Source organism: Carcharhinus amblyrhynchos, chromosome 6, assembly GCF_965287045.1.
Source record: "Carcharhinus amblyrhynchos chromosome 6, sCarAmb.v2.hapA, whole genome shotgun sequence".
Taxonomy (NCBI): Eukaryota; Metazoa; Chordata; class Chondrichthyes; order Carcharhiniformes; family Carcharhinidae; genus Carcharhinus; species Carcharhinus amblyrhynchos.
This window is the reverse complement of record NC_137329.1, coordinates 79,389,281-79,409,570: the sequence shown is the minus strand read 5'-3', so window position 1 is coordinate 79,409,570 and position 20,290 is coordinate 79,389,281. Positions and strand designations below refer to the sequence as shown.

Genomic DNA, 20,290 nt, shown 5'->3' with positions numbered 1-20,290 from the left:
GTTCAGCCCATCGAGTTTGCACCAAGCACAATTCCACCCAGGCCCTATCCCCATGACCCCATGCACTTACCCTAGCTAGTTCCCTTGACACTAAGGCCCAAGCAACTTAACATTGCCAATCCACCTAACCCGCACATCTCTGGAACATCTGGAGGAAACTCACGCAGACACAGGGAGAATGTGCAAACTCCACACAGACAGTGACCCAAGCCAGGAATCGAACCGCAGTACTAACCACTGTGCCACCATGCTGCCCAAAGCGGGCTTCCAGTGTAGCGCGCCGCAAAACAATACTTTTCAATGTATACTAATACAGGTGACAAGAATAAATCAGATCAAAGTGGGAGGGTTTGGGTTGGGATTAGAAAGCAAAGTCAACCCCAAAGTGGGGTTGGAATTTCAGGAGTAACAGCGGCGAAAGTTGACTATTTTTGACATCACTTGGCTTCTGCACAGGTGACAGGTGCACAACAGGAAGCCTTTATCACATCATCTCATAGCAACACCCCAACCCAGCTTAGCAACCGGACACACGGTGCTGGCGGGCATCCAACTTCACAGCATCACCACAACCCAAGCAAATAGCCCGCCCTCCCTTCCTTTCCCTCACTGCTCTTTACTTCCTTGTGTGCGTGTGTTTTTAAGTTGTCGAGTGTTTTTGTTTCTCTCCTTCCTTTTCTGTCGGTTATATATTTATATATATATTTTTTTTTTACACACACACACACGGGAACAGAAGAAGGGATGGCTGTGAAGCTCACCGGTTTGTTCCTCATCGCACTGTTGGGTTGTCCGGTGTCCGGCGACCACAAGAGGGAATTCCCCGAGTTACCAGCCCACCGGCTGGAGGTCTTCCAGCAGCTGGCGAGCCTGAGCGGCGCCTCCAGGTACAGGAGAGATGCCCCCCACAGTCGCAGTGCCCAGCAGCCAGACGGGTCGTCCTCTTGTGGCGGCAGCACCTCCGACCAGGCCAAATTAAACAAAAACACCCACAAGGTGAGACTGTTGTTTATTAACCCATCAGGATCAACTGCAACTTTGATTTCCTCCCCCACCCCCCCGCCTTTCTGGGTGCTAAGGAAACATCTTTCAACATATCCCTGGTCAGGGTTTTAATTCCCTCTCCTGTATTTTTTTTATTGTTTATAACCAGAAAGTGTCGTCATTATTATTTAGGTTGGAACTCACAGATTTCAAATCTCACTCGCCCTGACTATAGCGCACACACACACACTGTCAAGGGGACTAACTAGGGTTTTGATGTACCGCGGTTTTAAAGTGATATTATTAACAGTGCCGGTTGTCCCCTCAAGCCTTGCTCACGGATCTCACTCCTGACAAAACTGCCTGAACTATTGGGCGCTCTCCCGGCAACTCGCTTCAGTTCAAAGGGACTAACTACCTGCTTTAGTGCAGGAGAGATGTGTGTGCGCCCCACCTGCCCGGCACTCCTATTCCATGTACACGCCGGTGAAAACTGTACAGTCGGAAGAGAGAAGTGCAGGAACTCTGACAATAATAGTGTTTTCTTTTTATATATATATATGAACAGAGGTGACCATCAGACAGAATACCAGCTGAAATACCACGGTTGACAATATAAATCTAGAAGCAAAGAGCAAGCAATTGAAATTATTAGATAGTTTTTTTCCCCTTATTTTGTTAAGAGATATGGAATCAAGGCCGACAAATAGACTTGTGATCCAAATCAGCCATGATGTAATTGAATTACCAAACCACCTTGAATTGAACAGCCAGCTTTAATTCCTAAATATCTGCATAATTATTACTTTACTGGGGGACGTTTTGGCCTTAGAAATGCCTAACATCTTGGATATTTTTGTTTTATCTATCTTTGTGCTCAGTTTGCTTTTTTTGTTGGACCCTGATTGAAGGTGAGATGTAGGACAAGAGTGCAGATTGAGTATCCTTCATCCAAAACTCTCAAGGCCGATTCATTTTGGATTTCAGATCATTTCAGATAACTCATATAATGTTACATTACAATAGCCTAAGCCTAGGCTAACCATAATCTAAAGTAAATGCAATGGCTGGAAGAGATGCAGACTTCCCACACTAAAGGTCAATGATGAAGTTCAAAAAGTGTGGTTTTTGATTGTGTTCAGTTTTCAGATTTATGAATGAAGGATACTCAACCTGTACTATGAATATTGAATTATGTGGCATGGTTGATATTGTCACCCCAGTTATTTTGCAGACTCAATTGTAAAAAGATGCACTTTATTAAGTGTGTTATGTATTGCAGGAAACAGTTTGAAAGAGATTTTCATTGCATGTGTTAGCATCGCATGATAAAATGGTCAGGTCAGTGACTTTGAGTTCCTTTTTCTGTATTGGAAGTAAAATAAGCAGTTTAAATAGTTAATTCTAATTGGCTACTGGGAGTGGGAAGAGTAATTGCCATAGAAAAATGGGACAATTCTAATGATGATCATGATAGAACAGACACTGATGTTCGTTAAAGGCATGGGGTTATTAACCCTGGGGGAAGTCTGTCAGTTCTGGTCAGGGGATTTTTAAAATCAGTGTCAGTAAGAGAAAGGGCTTGCATTTATATAGTTGCTTTCATGATCTTGGAACATCCCAAAGTGCTTTACAACAAATTAAGTACATTTGAATTGCAGTCACTGTTGAAGTGTAGGAAATGCAGTAGCAAAATTGCAAACAGCAAGGTCCCACAAAACACATTTGCATAAATGGTCAGATAATCTGCTTTTATGATGTTGGCCGATAAACATTGGCCTGGATACCATGAACCTCTCTGCGATACTTTGAACAGTGTCATGGGATCTTTTCCATCCGTCTGAGAGAGAACAGAGTCATATTTATGAAGGCACCTGATAGGTGCCACTACTATCAGTGCAACTGTAATAGCGCACCCTTGTGACTATTTGTACCTGTATGTATATTAGCAAACAGGAATAAACTGTATTCAGTTGGGTACCTGAACTTCATGTTCACATACCCAACATTGAGCACTGCAAAGGTATCACAGCCTGGCAACAAGATGGTATTATGGATTTCTGAACAAAACAAATTGCGGTTGGAGAAGCTTCCAGCAGAGGAACTGAGAGTTTCTTCGTTGAGAGATGGACTTAAAAATTTGATCTTGAAAAGCTGTTTGAACTCATAGTGTAAATGACATTTGAAGATAGCTGAAACAATAGGTATTATTAGATGACTGGGAGAGTATTACAATACTATGAGTTTTTTAGTGTGTCTTTAGAACGGATAGAGATATTTTTCACTGCTAATAATATCCCTGATGATCCTGATAATCCAGCTGTCAATTAGGAAGTCAGGAAAAAGGCAATATTTTTGACAGAAGCAGGCCCAGAAGCTCAACAATTTGCTCACACCTGCTAAGCTAAAAGTCACACCACTGTCAGACATTTTGTGTAAGCTTGAGCAGCACGACAATGCCAACTCACTGGAGATTGCAGAAAGCCATCAAATTTGGAAGATGAGGACATTGGAGACTTTATTGTGGGTTTGAAAAGCATTGTAAATTAGGAGAATTTCAAGAGAGCACATTGCAGGACAAATTTGTGCGGCATTTCAAAAATTGATGCATTTGCAGTAAATTGCCGACATGCCAATGGTCCTTTTCAGCACAGTTGTCAAATAGCATTGTCTTTGGCATGGTGAAACGTGACTCGAGGGAAATTAGGATTTAACCATCACCAATCACCTGTTGAAGTATGTAAGCTGTAGCTGAGTATTCAGAAAGCCCCAACAATGACAATTGTAGCAGGCGTACAACCAAGTGCTGAGGCCAGCTTTGGGCACACTATTGTCCTTTGCTGAAGGCAGAATGCTACAGCTGCAAGAATAAGGGTCATCTTGCCAAGGCATGTTGAAAGAATATAAATGAAGGAAACAGCAGTCGCTGCATATGGTTGTTGAATTGCAGCAAGTTTATTTTCACTTATTAGTGTCACAAGTTAGCCTACATTAATACTGCAACAAAGTTACTGTGAAAATCTCCTAATCGCCACTGTCCAGCGCTTGTTCAGGTACACTGAGGGAGAATTTAGCATGACCAATGCACTTAACCAGCACATCTTTCAGACTATGGGAGGAACTGGAGCACTCTGAGGAAACCCATGCAGACGTGGCGAGAACATTCAGACTCCGCACAGATAGCACCCAAATTGGGAATCACATCTGTGTCCCTGGTGCTGTGAAGCAACAGGGCTAACCACTGTGTCACCATGCTGCCCAGGTTGATGAGGGGGATCCGTTGACGCATATAGATACCCATTGGAAATTCACAGGGTATCATTGTCTAATTAGCATTGGATGGAACCCTGATAAACATGGAGGTCCACATGGGTTTATCAGTTGGCATGATTCCTGAATCGCTATAACACGAGTCAATATCAACTGGAGAAATCACACATAGAATTACAAAGTGAGGGAGAGAAAATTCCCATTGTAAGTGTGTCTGTTTCAGTTACATACAAGGCACAATGTGTGACACTTCTGACACTATCAAAAGATTGTTGGTTCAATTCCCAATTCATAAGCAGGACATATTATCTAAGCTAGCAGTTCAGTGCAGTAAAAGGTACTTTTACTGTGATATCTTTGCAGGACAGAAGCATTAAAGTATCTCGGTGAAGCTCAAGTAACAATCGAAACTAGTTTATTCTGATTTATTTATATACGTGCATACACAATTGGTCACAAGAGGATACTATTACATTCCTCCCTCTTTAGTGAAATTGTTACAATAAGTTGACATTCCACAGGGCCTATGTAATTTGTTTTTCATTTATTTACAAATCCAACTGACCACTGTCCATCATTATGGGGAAGTGTGAAAAATCGGCCTTGTTAGGAAGAAACCGGTTAGAAGCATTTACATTAGAATGAGCTTTGTGACGTAGAAGTGATACTCACAATGCAAGATGGCATGATCGGCAGGTACCCTTGGGTGTTTAGTGAAACTGGCCTTACATCTGTGAATTGTGTCATCAGTGTGTGAGTTCAGAAGAATGCAAGACCCATTTACTGCAGGCCTTATCCAGTGCCCTATGCTCTTAAAGCAGGAACTGCAAAGACACAGTGGTAGAGCCAAGTCAGGTGGTGCTATGAGAATATGTGGTGATTATAAGATGACAATAAATCAGATACTGGAATGTGATCCACTTTGCCGAATGTGGAGAATCTATTCACAATGTTGGCAAGAGGTCAATTATTTTTCAGTTAGGTCTGACAGATGCAACCTGAGTTAGACAATGAGTCTAAGTTATATTTGACCACTAATACACACATGGATATATTTCAGTCTCATAGGCTGCCATTTGGTGTTTCTTCAGCTCCCAGAATTTTCCAGGAGTTGAAGAACTGAATTTTGCATAGAATTTAGAGAGCAATGTGATACTTGAATAGTAGACTTATCCCCACTCCAGTCAGGCAGAACAATATTGAGAGGTTGAAAAAATGCTCCAAAAAAATGTTTTAAAACTCTGTGGCATTTTTGGGCCACAGGGTACACAAAGATTGGTTATATTTACAAAGAATGAAGTTCAGGCAATAAAAAATGCAGCACAATCTCAAAATGAGTTCTGACCTTTTTGGGTTTAATGAATTACTATGGTAAATTCATGGCAAATTTGCAACCTTACAGCATCCAGTGAATGAACGGTAGAGGAGCGGTGCTGTGCGGATTTGGACAAGGGAGTGTTAAGCCATTCCAGTTGTGTTAAAGTTAATTGGTAGATGGCACAACGCATGTAACATTACAATGTGTCCAAAAAGATTAACCTTGCATGTGGTGTTTCTCCTTGTGGAAAAAGTGCAGTGATCTCTCATGTGTTGGATAATGGTGAGAGGAGATTGTACTTACCTCACACACAATCAGTACATTAACAATACAAACATTGTACTTAATTTGAGAATTAAGATTTTTTAAATACTTGTATAGTTATAGTTTTGCAATCAAAACTGACAGCTATTTTAAACACAAAATCTCAAGTGCCCACTTTAGCTGCAACCCAAATACAGGGATGGGCATTGAGTTTTGTCTGCTTATCTGTGTGGCATTAAATATAGACAATCGGAAGATCATTATAATGCTGATGAGTTGTCTAGATTACCATCCCCAGAGGTGGAGCCTAACAGGGACGATGTTTTTCTTCACACACATATGTTGCTGATCACAGCAGATGATGTTGATAGAACAATTCACAAGAACCCTAATTTGGCAAGGGTATATGACTATTTTGCAAATATGTGGCCAACATAGATACTGGATTTAGAAATCAGGCCATTTTTGTTGTGCATTAGTAAGAGCTGTTAATTGATAAAGGTTTGTGTTATGTGGGTGGCAGGTGACGTAATTCTTGAAAGGTATAGGTTGCAGTTGTGATGTAATCTTCATGATTAGTGTTGGGACTGAGTTTAAAAAAAGAGTCTTCTAAGAAGCTATCTTTGGTGGCCAGGGTTTGATAAGGATATAGCAGACACAGTGAAATAGTCCAAAGTATGTCAAACAGTAGAAAATAAGCATCATCAGTACCTTTGCAACCATGGAGATGTACAGCTAGAATGTGGCAGATACTACACATTGTTGCCCTTCAGATTCTGAAAAATCAGCTAATTATTGCCAAAGCCATTTGAAGTGAGTTGAAGGATTTCCAATGAATCAAACAAATAACAAAACTCTAGATATTTTGCATTGTTTGTTTGCTGCTTATGGGTTCCCAGAGGTAATTGTCTGATGACAATACTCAGCTTAGTTCAGAAGAATTTGTAAAATTCATGAGAATGAATGGGGTAAAACACACGTGTCCCACTATATCATCTTGCTTTAAGTAGAGCAGCAGAACATAGTGCAAGTTGTTAAGCATGCTCTTGTCAAGGGAATGCTAGATACAAATTGGAAGAAATGTCAGCTGTCATCGGATCACAAACTGGCAAATTTTATGTTTATTTATTGTAACGCTACTACCAACAGAACACCAGCTGAATTGTTTCTTAGAAGATAGTCTAGAATGAGGTTTCCATTGCAGAAGTCACATTTAGCACAGTAGGTAGAAGAACAACAATCTGGGCAGAAAGATATGATAGGGGTCAGAGTGAGAGGAAGAAATTTGAAATTGAACCAGAAAGTTAAGGAGAAGAGATTTATCATAACTGCTTGAAGTGGCTTGAAGAGTAGTGAAAATATATAGCCAAGATGTCTGGTAATAGAAATGTTAGGTTTGTACTTATAGGTCATATTTACCTTTACTCCAAGGTTCACTAATTAAAATAAAGTTGGGATAAATCAAATGAGTCTGATAAATTGGATAGTTGGGATATGAGTAGAGTACCAATAGTTACTACAACAAAAGTTGTACCTGAAACCGAGTCAGAGACAGACAGACATGTCTGATGAAGTAGAAATTTCAATAGAAGGCCAAGGGCAAAATCAGTCTTTATTGGAGAAAGCTTCTCCTCAAACTCTGGTCCAGAGTGCCAAGATCTTTTCTCAAGTTCTGAATGTGTGTGTTGAGAAATGATGTATCCTGTTAGGAATAGGAAACCAGTGCTGACTTGGATTTGTACATAAGTGAAAAACAAATTACATAGGTCCTGTGGAATGTCAATTTGTTTTAACAATTTCACTCAGAAGGGAGGAATGTAATAGTACTCTTGTGACCAATTGTGTATGCATGTATATAAATAAATCAGAATAAACTAGTTTCAGCTGTTACTCGAGCTCTATCTATATACTTTAATATTTCTGTCCTGCGAAGATATCACGCTAGAAGTACCTTATACTGCACTAAAGTGCCAGCTTAGATAATGTGCTCATGCTTATGGATTGGGAATTGAACCAACAATCTTCTGATAGTGGCAAGAGTGTCACCAATTGTTTAGTGTACATACTGCTGTCTTGTCAAGTGTACACTGGATTAAATATGAAACATTGAGAATTTATACAATATTTCTGCTTTCATGCATTTAAATAGAAAAAAGTCCATACAAATCAAGAATCTCCTCGATTAGGCATACACTGTAATAGTGTATGGGTCATAGATTATACAGAGTGCCACTCATAGTCTCCTACATGTTACAAGACAGTCATGAGGCTTGTATTGTAAACCATGAGAGAAGGTGCTTTTATAAATGCTATTTCTGTGATTTGGATAACCCTGGGTTTACACTGCAAAGATACAGCTCCCTTCTGAGAAAGTCATAGCCTATGTTCTGCTATCCGATACAGAGTCAATTTAGTAATGTAGACATGGGGAGGTGATGACATGTGTCTGTGCCTGCAATTCATGCTGAACAGCCACATATAAATGGACCTAAGCAGGGTTGAACTGAATTCATCAATGCAATTGAATCCCATTAATGCATCAGACATTGAATGAAATGCTGGCCTGTGGAATTCACAGAATCATAGAAACCTTACAGTGCAGAAGGAGGCCATTTGGCCCACCGGGTCTGCACTGACAACAATCCCACCCAGGCCCTATTCCCGTATCCCCATTTATTTACCCTGCGAATCGTTCTACTCTACGCATGGGACACTAAGGAGCAATTTAGCATAGCCAATGCACCTAACCCACACATCTTTGGACTGTGGGAGGAAACTGGAGCACCCGGAGCAAACCCACATAGTCACTGGGAAAATATGCAAATTCTACACAGACAGTGACCCAAGCCAGGAATCAAAACCAGTTGCCTGAACCTGTGAGGCAGCAATACTAACCACTGTGCCACCATGCTATAGACAATCCTGATATAAATGACTCATTAAAGTGTAATGAGTGCGTCTATTTATGAAACTTAATGACCTTGACCAATGGATGGCAGATGCTGCACTTATTGGTGCGATTCATTTCAACAAAAGTTCCATTGAAGCGCACATTTAGAAATGCAATGATATTCTGTTCAATTTCACTGCATGCTATGGTAAATCATAACTCCCAGTGTATCTATACATGGCTAATGGATGTTTAAAGAGCAAGTGTGAGATGTTCCCCAGAACAAAGATCACAATCTTTTCAATATGTAAGAGCCTGGACATACTCCCAACCATTTATAAACATTCCTCCAGAATTCAGGGGATTTGGGCGACGTGGTAACATACAAAGCAAAGCTCAGTTGGATTTCTTAAAGTCATCTGAAATCCAGGACCGTATCTTTTTAACACACACATATTCAAGCTGTTGATAATTGAAACATTCATATCTTTCCATTAAAACTTTTAAATATTTGTTTTATGCCCTTTATATGTTTCATATTTTGAAAGATTGCAAGATGGTTCTTCTGAAATAAACATTTAAATAATTAGAAATAAGGGATTTGTTAACTTTCTTGCTAATTTTTTACTATCAATCTTTCCCCTTTCCTGAAGGCATTAACTCTGCTAGAATGCAAGTTCATAGACCAGAATTTTACAGACCACCACCCACCCCCCCCCAACCCAGCAGATTTTCCCAGGATGGAGGTGGCTCATCATTGGCTGCCACTGGGACCTTCTGCTCCTGCTGAAGTCTACAGCGTGTTGCACAATTTGCTGAACATGGCGCTGGGGTTGACTTTGGCGGGAATAGAAAATCTCACCGATGGGAAGGGCCAGAAAATCCCACCCATTGTGTCAGTTGCCTTGGTAAAGTACAATTAATACATAGAATTGCACAGAACATATAGCACACAAACCATTTGGCCCAGATAGTCTGCACATGAACCTTCCGTCAGCCTTCTTCATCTCTGTATAACCTTTGATTATTTTCTCATATTTATCTGGCTTCTTTTAAAGACATCTATGGTATTCTTGTAAAAGTAAATTCTGCACTCTTTGGGTTAGGAAGTTTCTTCTGAATTCCTGATTGGAAAATTAGTGACTCATTAAATATTTTGTTACGTTATTCCTGGCACTGGCTGATTATTTCCTTCAAATGCCCATCCAATTTCCTTTTGAAATGGCTCATCATCTCTGCTTCCACTACCCTCAAGTTTCAAGTCATTATGTTCTGCTGCATTTAAAAAAATAATTCCCCACATTCCCCAAACAAATCCTTGCTCAAAACTTGAAACCTGTGTCTCCCAGTATTTGGACCTCAGCTACTGAAACCTTTCTTCCTGGTCTACCTTAGTCAAACCTGTCATAATCTTGCAAACTTCTGTAAAATCTTCCCTCTATCTCCTTTGCTCCAGGAGAACAGCCCTAGCTTCTCCAATCAAACCTTATAGCTAAAATTCCCCAACCCTGGGATGATCCAGGTAAGTCTCCACCGTACCATTTGAAGGACAATTGCATCCTTCCTGAAGTCTGGTAACCAGAATCGTGTGTAATACTCTAATTGCAGCCTGACCAGAGGTTCAGCATAACTTCTCTGCTTTTGTACTCTATGCATCTATTTATGAAACCCAAGATCTCATACTTAACTTACCATTTCTTCAGAATGTCCTGCCACCTTCAAAGATCTAATGCACCCTTAGATTCCTGTACACTCTGTTGAACTGTGCCACTAAGTGTACATTGCTTCTCCCTTCTGTCGTAATTTGTCACTTTACAAATTTCAAGTCTTTCTTTGTTTGGCTCAGCTACTCACTGAAGAAATTAACTGAGCTGAGAGTGGTGTGGAAAGATGTTTCACCCCATTATTTTATTACATCTCTCTTACAGGAAAACCAGTAGATGGTTTTACTGAAAAATAATATGCAGTGCTTTGAAAGGATTTAGATTACCCTTTGTGTATGTGCATAATGTAAAACTATTTCCTGCGCGTCTTTTATATGGTTACCAATGACATTCTTTGATGGCTTCGTTATGCACGGTTAGCAGATTATTTTCTGTCCAATGTATGGTAACACTCTTGGTAACATTCAATGTTTTCAGCATGGAAAAAATGCTCAGATAATGGATTAATTATTTTAATTAGAGGGTAGGCCATTTTTAGATTATTATAGGAATGCATTCAAGATTCCATCTAAAGGTAACAAAAGCCTGAGTGCTCATACGTTGCATTCTCATTATACTATTTCCCTCAAAATTAGCATGTTATGGATTATAATTTAAGAGTGGAGTCAGCTTTGGTGCAGGAGTTGTCTTGTGGCCCAGTTGGTAAGGGAGTGTCCAGTGTGGTACTAAATCCTATGAATTTGAAGGTGGCAAGTGTGGTTTCCCTTGTCTGTGCTGATCTATTTGATGCAGCTGCAACAAACACTTCTATTTATATAGCGTTTTCAACATAACAGAAGTAAGTGACCCAAGATGATTCACAGGAGCATTATTCACCAAAGTTTAGCATTAAGCCACATAAGATATTTGGGCAGATGAACAAAGGGATAGGTTTGAAGGAGAGAGAGAGAGGTAGAAAAGCAAAGAGGTTTAGCAAGGAGATTCTAGAGCTTGGAGCCTAGATAACTGAAGGGACTGTTACTAATGGTGGAACTATTGGTAAACATGTAATAGACCAGAATTAGAAAAGCACAGAAATCTTGGACAATTTCAGGGCTAGAAGAGGTTGGAGAGATGGGAGGAGTGAAACCAAAAACAAATTTGAAAACCAGAATAAGAATTGGAAGACTGAGGTGTTGCCTGACTGGGATGTCGGTCATTGAGCTCTGGGAGATGGGTAGACAAGATTTGCTGCGAGTTAGGATCTGGGCAGCAGAGTTTTGGATGGTTAATAGATAGTTGAAGATGGGAGGCTGGTCAGGAGACTAATGGAACAATTATGGAGGTAACAAATTCATGGTGAGGGTTTCAGCAACAGCAACCAGTCCTTCAAGTCAGCCTCTAATGGTGCTTGACTATGAATAGTTTAAGAGCAGCTAAGGCTCTTGCCTCAGTATCCTATTTGTCAGCCTCTTTCAGAGTATCAAGTGTGGAAGCTAGATAAATAAAAGCTTGTTTTTTAACTGTGATACACTTCAGGGCGGCACTGCTGCCACACAGTGCCAGGGACCCAGGTTTGATTCTCAGCTTTGGCCACTGTCTGTGTGGAGTGTGCATATTCTCCCCATGTTTGTGTGGGTTTCCTCCAGGTGCTCTGGTTTCCCCTCTCAGTCCAAAAGATGGTTAGATGCATTGGCCATGCTACATTCTCCCTCGGTGTACCTGAACAGGCATTGGAGAGTGGCGACTCGGGGATTTTCACAGTAACTTCATTGCAGTATAAGCCTACTTGTGACAGTAATAAATAAACTTAAAAAACTAGCTTGCTGACTGTTGTGCATGAAGAATGGCAGCTTTCCTGATGCTTCAGCAGTATCTCCAGTAAGCTGCTGAACCTATAGATCAGGATGTTTCCTGGTTCCATCCCAGACTCTGTTAATTTATTGACCTCAGTTCAGATATTCAGTGGGCTATCATAGTTTTCTTGACATACTTTGAAAAGAGTATAGAAAAACCATGCAGGATCTCAATGATGCCTGTTTGAAATAAACAACTACGGATATGTGATGAAGCTTAGTTCTGCCTAGGCTTTGGTATGTTGAAGAACCTGTCAGCACTCTCTATCAAGGCTTGTACGTCAAGAAGGCCATTTGGTTGAGCATCTAGAGGAAACTGTAGAGCTGTAACTGTATGGGGCCAGGAATGGAGTAGGTAATAAAATTGATGACAAAACGTTCAGTGAAAGATGAGCCTGTGGTCTATAGCCTGATTATCATCAGCCTCTTCAAGAGAGGAAGGGAAAATCTGGGGGAAAAGATAGCAACCATTGTATGCAAAACAAGAAAACAGATCATTTTAGGTTTTGGATGCCTCTGTAAAAAGACAAATGAGCATGCAAATCAATTACAGGCAGTCCAGCCTGCTAATTGCAGTCCAGTTCAACTCAGGTCAGCCCTGTCCTGCAACGCAGTCCTTCAGAATTAGTATAAATCCTCCTTTCATGCACGGTTTTCTGGTTGCTACAAATTAATGTTGCCCACATTGGTGGACAATATTATATACGTGCAGAGGTCATTCCTCTGCCAAATGACTCAACACAGGCCCTGTATCTGTGTCAAATGGCGGAGCTGAATTAGTGCACCAAAAACAGCTGATGCAATATCGTAAGCTGATGTTGTCATTTCTAGTTGTTCATTGTATTAATGATGTATGCAAGATGAAATCTTTGTTCTCTAGGTTTTTGCAACAGAATGCCAGCGTTCTGTCTGTCAGTGCAAGCCTCCCTATTTATAATCTGTCTAGGCTACCTTTCAGTTTCATTTCCTGGTGGAGAAAGTGGCAACCATTTTTTAATTAGAAGTGCCCATTCATGCGTTCAGAAAATCTGACAAAACTCTAACCTGCTGCAAAATAACCCAAGCCCGACATCTACTTTGCTGCAGTGTAGGTGGGGCATTACAGCATGTTTCCAGAAATAAGTTCCGAGCTTCTATTTTGGACCAATGCTCAGCCCAACACCGATAGTGTGCTTGAAGCTTCATTTACAAAGAAATGGGAAGGCCACCGAGTAAGAAGTCTGACAACACCAGGTTTAAGTCTAATCAATTTATTTGATAGTAAACTCATAAGTTTTCAGGGTTTGCCCGACATCAGATGAATGGCACCTGAAACTTGTGAGTTTACTATCAAATAAATTGGTTGGACTTAAACCTGGTGTTGTCAGACTTCTTACTGTATTCACCCTGGTCCAACGCCGGCATCTCCACATCAAGGCCACCGAGTATAGGGCTTCACCTGATCTGTGTAAGGTATCACAGCAAAAGGGCAGAAAATGATTTACTAATGAATGTCATCTTGTCATCAAATGCCAAGAAACGACAAGGATGTATTATTAACTATCATGTTTGAAAGAAAATTTTAATTTTTGTAATTAGAATTTGATTTAAACTGTGGAGAACCAATGAATCCCATTTCTGTTAGTGATAGTTGTTTACAGCATAGCAGGAGGCCTTTTGACCCTTCAAGTCCATACTGACTCATTGTGGAGCAATCCAGTCACTCCCATTCCTCTGTTCCATCCCTGTAGCCTTTCAAGTTTATTTCCTTCAAGTGTCCATTCAATATCCTTTGGAAATCATTGATCTTTTCCACTTCCACCACCCTTGCGGGCAGCTAGTTTCACTATCTCTCCTTAGCTCCGACGTACGCCTGACCTTCTATTCTGCAAGAAATCTCACAACACCAGGTTAAAGTCCAACATGTTCATTTGGTAGCAAAAGCCACTAGCTTTCTGAGCGCTGCCCCTTCATCAGGTGAGTGGGAGTTCTATTCACAAACAGGGCATATAAAGACACAAACTCAATTTACAAAATAATAGTTGGAATGCGAGTCTTTACAGGTAATCAAGTCTTAAAGGTACAGACAGTGTGAGTGGAGACAGCATTAAGCATAGGTTAAAGAAATGTGTATTGTCTTCAGACAGGACAGTTAGTGAGATTTTGCAAGTCCAGGCAAGTCGTGGGGATTATAGATAGTGTGATATGAACCCAAGGTCTCGGTTGAGGCCATCCTCATGTGTGCGGAACTTGGCTATCAGTCTCTGCTCAGCAACTCTGCGACGTTGTGTGTCGTGAAGGCTGCCTTGGAGAACGCTTACCCGAAGATCAGAGACTGAATGCCCGTGACCACTGAAGTGTTCCCCAATAGGAAGAGAACTGTCTTGCCTGGTGATTGTTGAGCGGTGTTCATTCATCCATTGTTGTAGTGTCTGCATTGTCTCCCCAGTGTACCATGCCTCGGGACATTCTTTCCTGTAGTGTATCAGGTAGACAATGTTGGCTGAGTTGCAAGAGTATGTACCATGTACCTGGTGGATGGTGTTCTCACATGAGATGATGGCATCCGTCTTGATGATCTGGTACATCTTGCAGACATTGCTGTGTCAGGGTTGTGTGGTGTTGTGGTCACTGTTCTCCTGAAGGCTGGATAGTTTGCTGCAGCCAATGGTCTATTTGAGGTTGTGCAGTTGTTTGAAGGCAAGAAGCGGGGGTGTGGGAATGGCCTTGGCGAGATATTCGTCTTCATCAATGACATGTTGAAAGGTTCCGGAGAAGATGTTGTAGCTTCTCCAGTCCGGGGAAGTACTGGATGATGAAGGACTTCCCCAGAGTGGAGAAGCTTTGACATCTTCTCTGGAGCCTTCAACATATCGTTGATGAAGACTAACCCTCACTTCTTGCCTTCAAACAACCGCACAACCTCAAATAGACCATTGTCTGCAGCAAACTACCCAGCCTTCAGGAAACAGTGATCATGACACCACACAACCCTGCCACAGCAACCTCTGCAAGACAGACCAGATCATCGACACAGATGCCATTATCTCACATGAGAACATCATCCACCAGGTACACGGTACGTACTCATGCAACTCGGCCAACGTTGTCTCCCTGATACGCTGCAGGAAAGAATGTCCTGAGGCGTGGTATATTGGGGAGACACTACAACAACGGATGAATGAACACCGCTCGACGATCACCAGGCAAAACTGTTCTCTTCCTCTTGGGGAACACTTCAACAGTCACGGGCATTCGGCCTCTTATCTTCAGGTAAGCATTCTCCAAGGTGGCCTTCATGACAGAAGATAGCGCAGAGTTGCTGAGCAGAGACTGATAGCCAAGTTCCGCACACATGAAGACAGCCTCAACTGGGATCTTGAGTTCATCTATCTGTAACCCCCACGGATTTGCCTAAATTTGCAAAATCTCACTAGCTGTCCTGTCTGAAGACAACACACATCTCTTTAACTTGTGCTTAATGCTCTCTACACTCACATTGTCTGTACCTTTAAGACTTGATTACCTGTAAAGACTCGCATTCCAATCATTATTTTGTAAACTGAGTTTGTGTCTTTATATGCCCTGTTTGTGAATAGAATTCCCACTCACCTGATGAAGGGGCAGCGCTCCAAAAGCTAGTGGCTTTTGCTATCAAATAAACCTGTTGTACTTTAACCTGGTGTTGTGAGACTTCTTACTGTGTTTATCCAGTCCAACACCAACATCTCCACTTCTATTCTGCCCCAACTCCCCTATACTCCTCTCCAATTACATAATCTGTTACATTTCCACGTCTCTTCAGATCTGAAGGAGCGTCATATGGACTTGAAATGTTAACTCTGTTTATTGCTCCTCAGATGCTGCCAGACCTGCTGAGTATATCCAGTGCTTTCTTTTTTCTATTCCAAGTCACTACCACACACTGCATTTAAAAAAGTTCAACCTCCATGCCTTTCTGCAAAACAGCCCTGCTACTCTTAGATTTTATTCCACTTTGTAAATTTCATTAACAGGGACCAGAATCACAAATTGCTTAAGTGACTGTCATGAAACCAACTTGATTTTTTGTAAATATTTCATGGTCTACATGTTACATAAGAACAGAAGAACTAAGAGAGGAGTAGGCCATCTGGCCCCTCGACCCTGCTCCGCCATTCAATAAGATCATGGCTGATCTTTTTGTGGACTCAGCTCCACTTACCTGCCCGCTCACCATAAAAATGTATCTATCTTTGCCTTAAAAACATTCAATGAGGTAGCCTCAACTGCTTCACTGGGCAGGGAATTCCACAGATTCACAACCCTTTGTGTGAAGAAGTTCCTCTTCAACTCAATCCTGAATCTGCTACCCCTTATTTTGAGGCCATGCACCCTAATACTAGTTTCACCCGCCAGTGGAAACAACTTCCCTGCTTCTATCTTATCTATTCCCATCGTAATCTTATATGTTTCTATAAGGTCTCCTCTCATTCTTCTGAATTCCCATGAGTATAGCCCCGGTCTACTCAGTTTGTCCTCATAAGCCAAACCTCTCAGCTCTGGAATCAACCTAGTGAATCTCTTCTGCACCCCCTCCAGTGCCAGTATATCCTTTCACAAGTAAGGAGACCAAAACTGTACACAGTACTCTAGGTGTGGCCTTATCAGCATCTTATACAGCTGTGACATAACCTCACTGTTTTTAAACTCCATTCCTCTAGCAATAAAGGATAAAATTCCATTTGCCTTCTTAATTACCTGCTGCACCTGCAAACCAACTCCTTGAAATTCCTGCACAAGGACACCCATGTCCCTCTGCACAGCAGCATGCTGCAATTACCCCTAGTTAACCATTGTAAATAGAAACGCCTCTCTCTAGCAGAATGACCCATTGCTTAATATTTATCATCCACCTTGGGCAATTTGGTGCACCTCTCGTTTTCATTCCATGAAGACATTTATTACTGGGACATGATTTCAAAGAAACTTACTCCCTTTCTTATCGCACTCATTTTTGATGGTTTTAGCTTTATACAGTGTCTTTAAATCTCAGAAATTGAAATGTGGTTGTCTTGTGGCACATAGTCATAGAGATTTCCAGCATGGAAACAGGCCCTTTGGCCCAACTTGTCCATGCCGCCCTTTTTTTTAATCCCCTAAATGAATCCCATAACCTGCATTTGGTCTGATGTATCCTTTAAGTCCATCCTCCTTGTCTCTATCCCAATGAGATTAGGAAAATGTAAAACCACTTTTGTGAATGTAATGGTTAGGAAGAGCAAACCAATAGTTCAGCTGGATAAGAAAGTCAGATTGGGTGATCTTACAAAAAAAATTTCAAGTGCCAAACTAGCATGAAAATAAGAGAGCTTCAAATCCATTTTATAGGTGAGTTTGAAAATACAATCTTATGTCACTTCGTTGAAAAAATTAGACACAACCTGTTTCTTGCCAGTAGGGGTGGCCCAAGCTCACCGAAAGCCAGCTGCTCACACCAGAGGGTACAAATGCACATGCACAGATCTCTCTCTCTGTTCTGTGCAATCCCCGCCCACTCTGGATATTAAAGGCCCCTCCCCTGATCCTAGCCAATCACCCCATCACCCAGCATGATCAATTGTTGCCCGACACCCCCATCCCCTGGCCTGGTTGGTCGTCAGTTGCAGAGTGCGCAGCTTACTCACACACTCCCACACACTCCCCTCCCCCCTGACCCCGCCGCAGTCGGTCCCCACTGCAGAGTGTGCAGCTTCCCACAAACCCCCCCCCCCATCTCCCCTTAGTTTCATCCCCTTAGCACTGCCCGGTGCCTGGTGTGCAGTGCCAAGCTGGCAATACCAGCATGCCAGGCTGGCAGTGCCAAGCTGACACTGTCCCCCTGCTCCCCACACAGCGTGGCCGCCATATCAAATGCTCATTGATGGGGATCATTCATGATCCCCGCTGGTGAGGACTTTCAGTAGCAAGGTTGGTAAGGCAAGTAAGCACAGATCATAGTGTCCCGGGCTCACTGATAATATTTAAATCAGATTTAAATATCACATCCAGCCTCACATTCTTCCTGGGGGAGAGACTGATCTTATCAGGAATCTGGAGTGTAAGATTAGCAGAGGCAAGAAATCAAGCGTAAACCCAAACTTCTGCCTCTCATGTGATCTTACTGGCGCACCCTGGCCATCAATAGGCGGGACAAGAAGGTGAGATTGCTCCCTGAATTTCCTTTGGTAATCCGAGATGATTATATGAGAACCTGCATCTGTTGGAATTGACTAGTCACTTGGTGAAATTGCTTAAATACTTGAAACTTTTATCTGAATAATTTTTTCTTTTTGGATATTAGTTACAAAGTAAATGTTGTAAAAGTTGTTTTTGTCCCAAGCGAAATAGCCTATACTTTGTGCTTTGTTACTGAGTGTTCCTCTTTTTCCTGCTGTTTAATTGAACTGGAGTGAGAACATGGGACGTTGAGCTGCTCGCATGTGTTAGCTGACATCACTCTGGGCCTTCAGGAGGCAATGTCACTTGTCAATTGCTTATCTCCTTTTTTGTTGTGTGGCCAAGTGCCTGACCTTATTAAGATCTGTTGTGTGCCAATTATCAGAAGTTGCTCTGCAGCGGATTCAGAACCCACATCGTGACATGCAGTGGCACGATGCATGGGTGCTCCAATACACTGGGGCATTGTGTTACTATTGCCGAAGGGCCTAACCCAATCTTTTCTGCTAGTATACTAAAGAAAGAAAAACAATCTTTTTTCCACTGTATTAGGAAGGGTCCCTCTCTACAGTTTCAGAATTGGCTGGTGGCATTTTTATGGATCTTCGTGTGGATGTTTGATTCCCAAAGATATGTTTCTTGATATGGACACGTGAACACTGCAGCAAGTTAGTACTTTAAACTCAGATTTAAGTTTCCAGACTAAATTCCAATCTGAATATTACAGTTTGCTGGTTGTTCTTTAAAAATTGATAATATGTAATATTATCAAAAAAACCCTCTTAGAATTGTAGATCTAGGGTCCATCAGAGCATTTTAATATCACTGGGCCCATTTAATGGCTATTAAGCAAACAACATTTAAAAATTTAGGATAACAGTCTGTGCTAGATTAGCATGTGCATTTAGGACCCTGGAAAATTATTGGACCCTTTTAAGTGTTCATCGCTCATTTTAGCATTTCAGGTGCCCTGCTATCAATTTGTTTTTTTTTAACATCTTCAATGGGCCATATGACACAACCACTAAAGGCCACTATCAGATAAATTCTTTATACATACATCAACATGGAGCTAGGTGGAGTTGAGATGCTTCTCCTGACTCTACATTAATATAGCAAGCCACTGTCAGCCTGCCCTCCACATCACTTCCTTTCCTGATCTACTTGAACATCACAACTTGTGTCCGAACTCATCAAAGTTTGCCAGACACATTGGTGTCTGCAATTCACTGATCTGAAAGTATTGAGAACTAAGGGACAATTTAGAACTGTCTTGGGCTTGTCTTTTCTGACATATGATTTCCAGCATGGTGTTTGGCAAAAATCACTCATCATCTTGATCTCCTTCTGGGTACTCCAGGAATGCTTAGAACAATATATATGCAGGTGACGTGGACATAGTGGTTGACATGAAGTTTTAAAAGGGTTGACATCCTCACCGATTTAACTCAGCATGATAAACTACTGCACTGTAAATCTGTGGTTTCAGTTTTAGTGTTTGCTCGTAAATGTTTATCATGGGATATTTTAAATATTTTAACAGGAAATATGTTCAGTAAACCTGAAAAAGTGAAATTTAATTAATTAAGAAAAAACTTATATTGTAATCAAGAGCATCCCAAAGTGTGATTTCATATACTTTTGAAGTCTTTTTACTGTTTTTACTTGAATGATCTGTGACCAGTCAGTTTGGGCAAAACAGTCCCACTGACAACAACAAGAAAACAGAATAAACTGCTCTAAAGTTAGTTGAATGACTGTCATTCACTGGCCAGCACTCCCCCTGAACATGTCTAGGCCAGCCTCGTCACCCCCTGACCCCAGCCTGCCGCAATCTCTCCGCCACCCTCCCACCACCCACCCCCCCCCCCCCCCCCCACCCCCTCCA

The 20,290-nt window shown here is 41.5% G+C and overlaps 1 protein-coding gene across 1 annotated transcript in view; it reads left to right on the top strand.

The window, feature by feature from the left end:
* Window positions 1-617: 617 nt before the first annotated feature.
* The window catches only part of LOC145344031 (sortilin-like), a 111,183-nt gene continuing 91,510 nt past the window's right edge, over window positions 618-20,290 (top strand). The window contains exon 1 of the mRNA XM_080190758.1: window positions 618-996. Within this exon, the coding sequence (XP_080046884.1) occupies window positions 745-996 (252 nt within the window). The 5' untranslated portion in view covers window positions 618-744. The remainder of the gene's footprint in view (window positions 997-20,290) is intronic.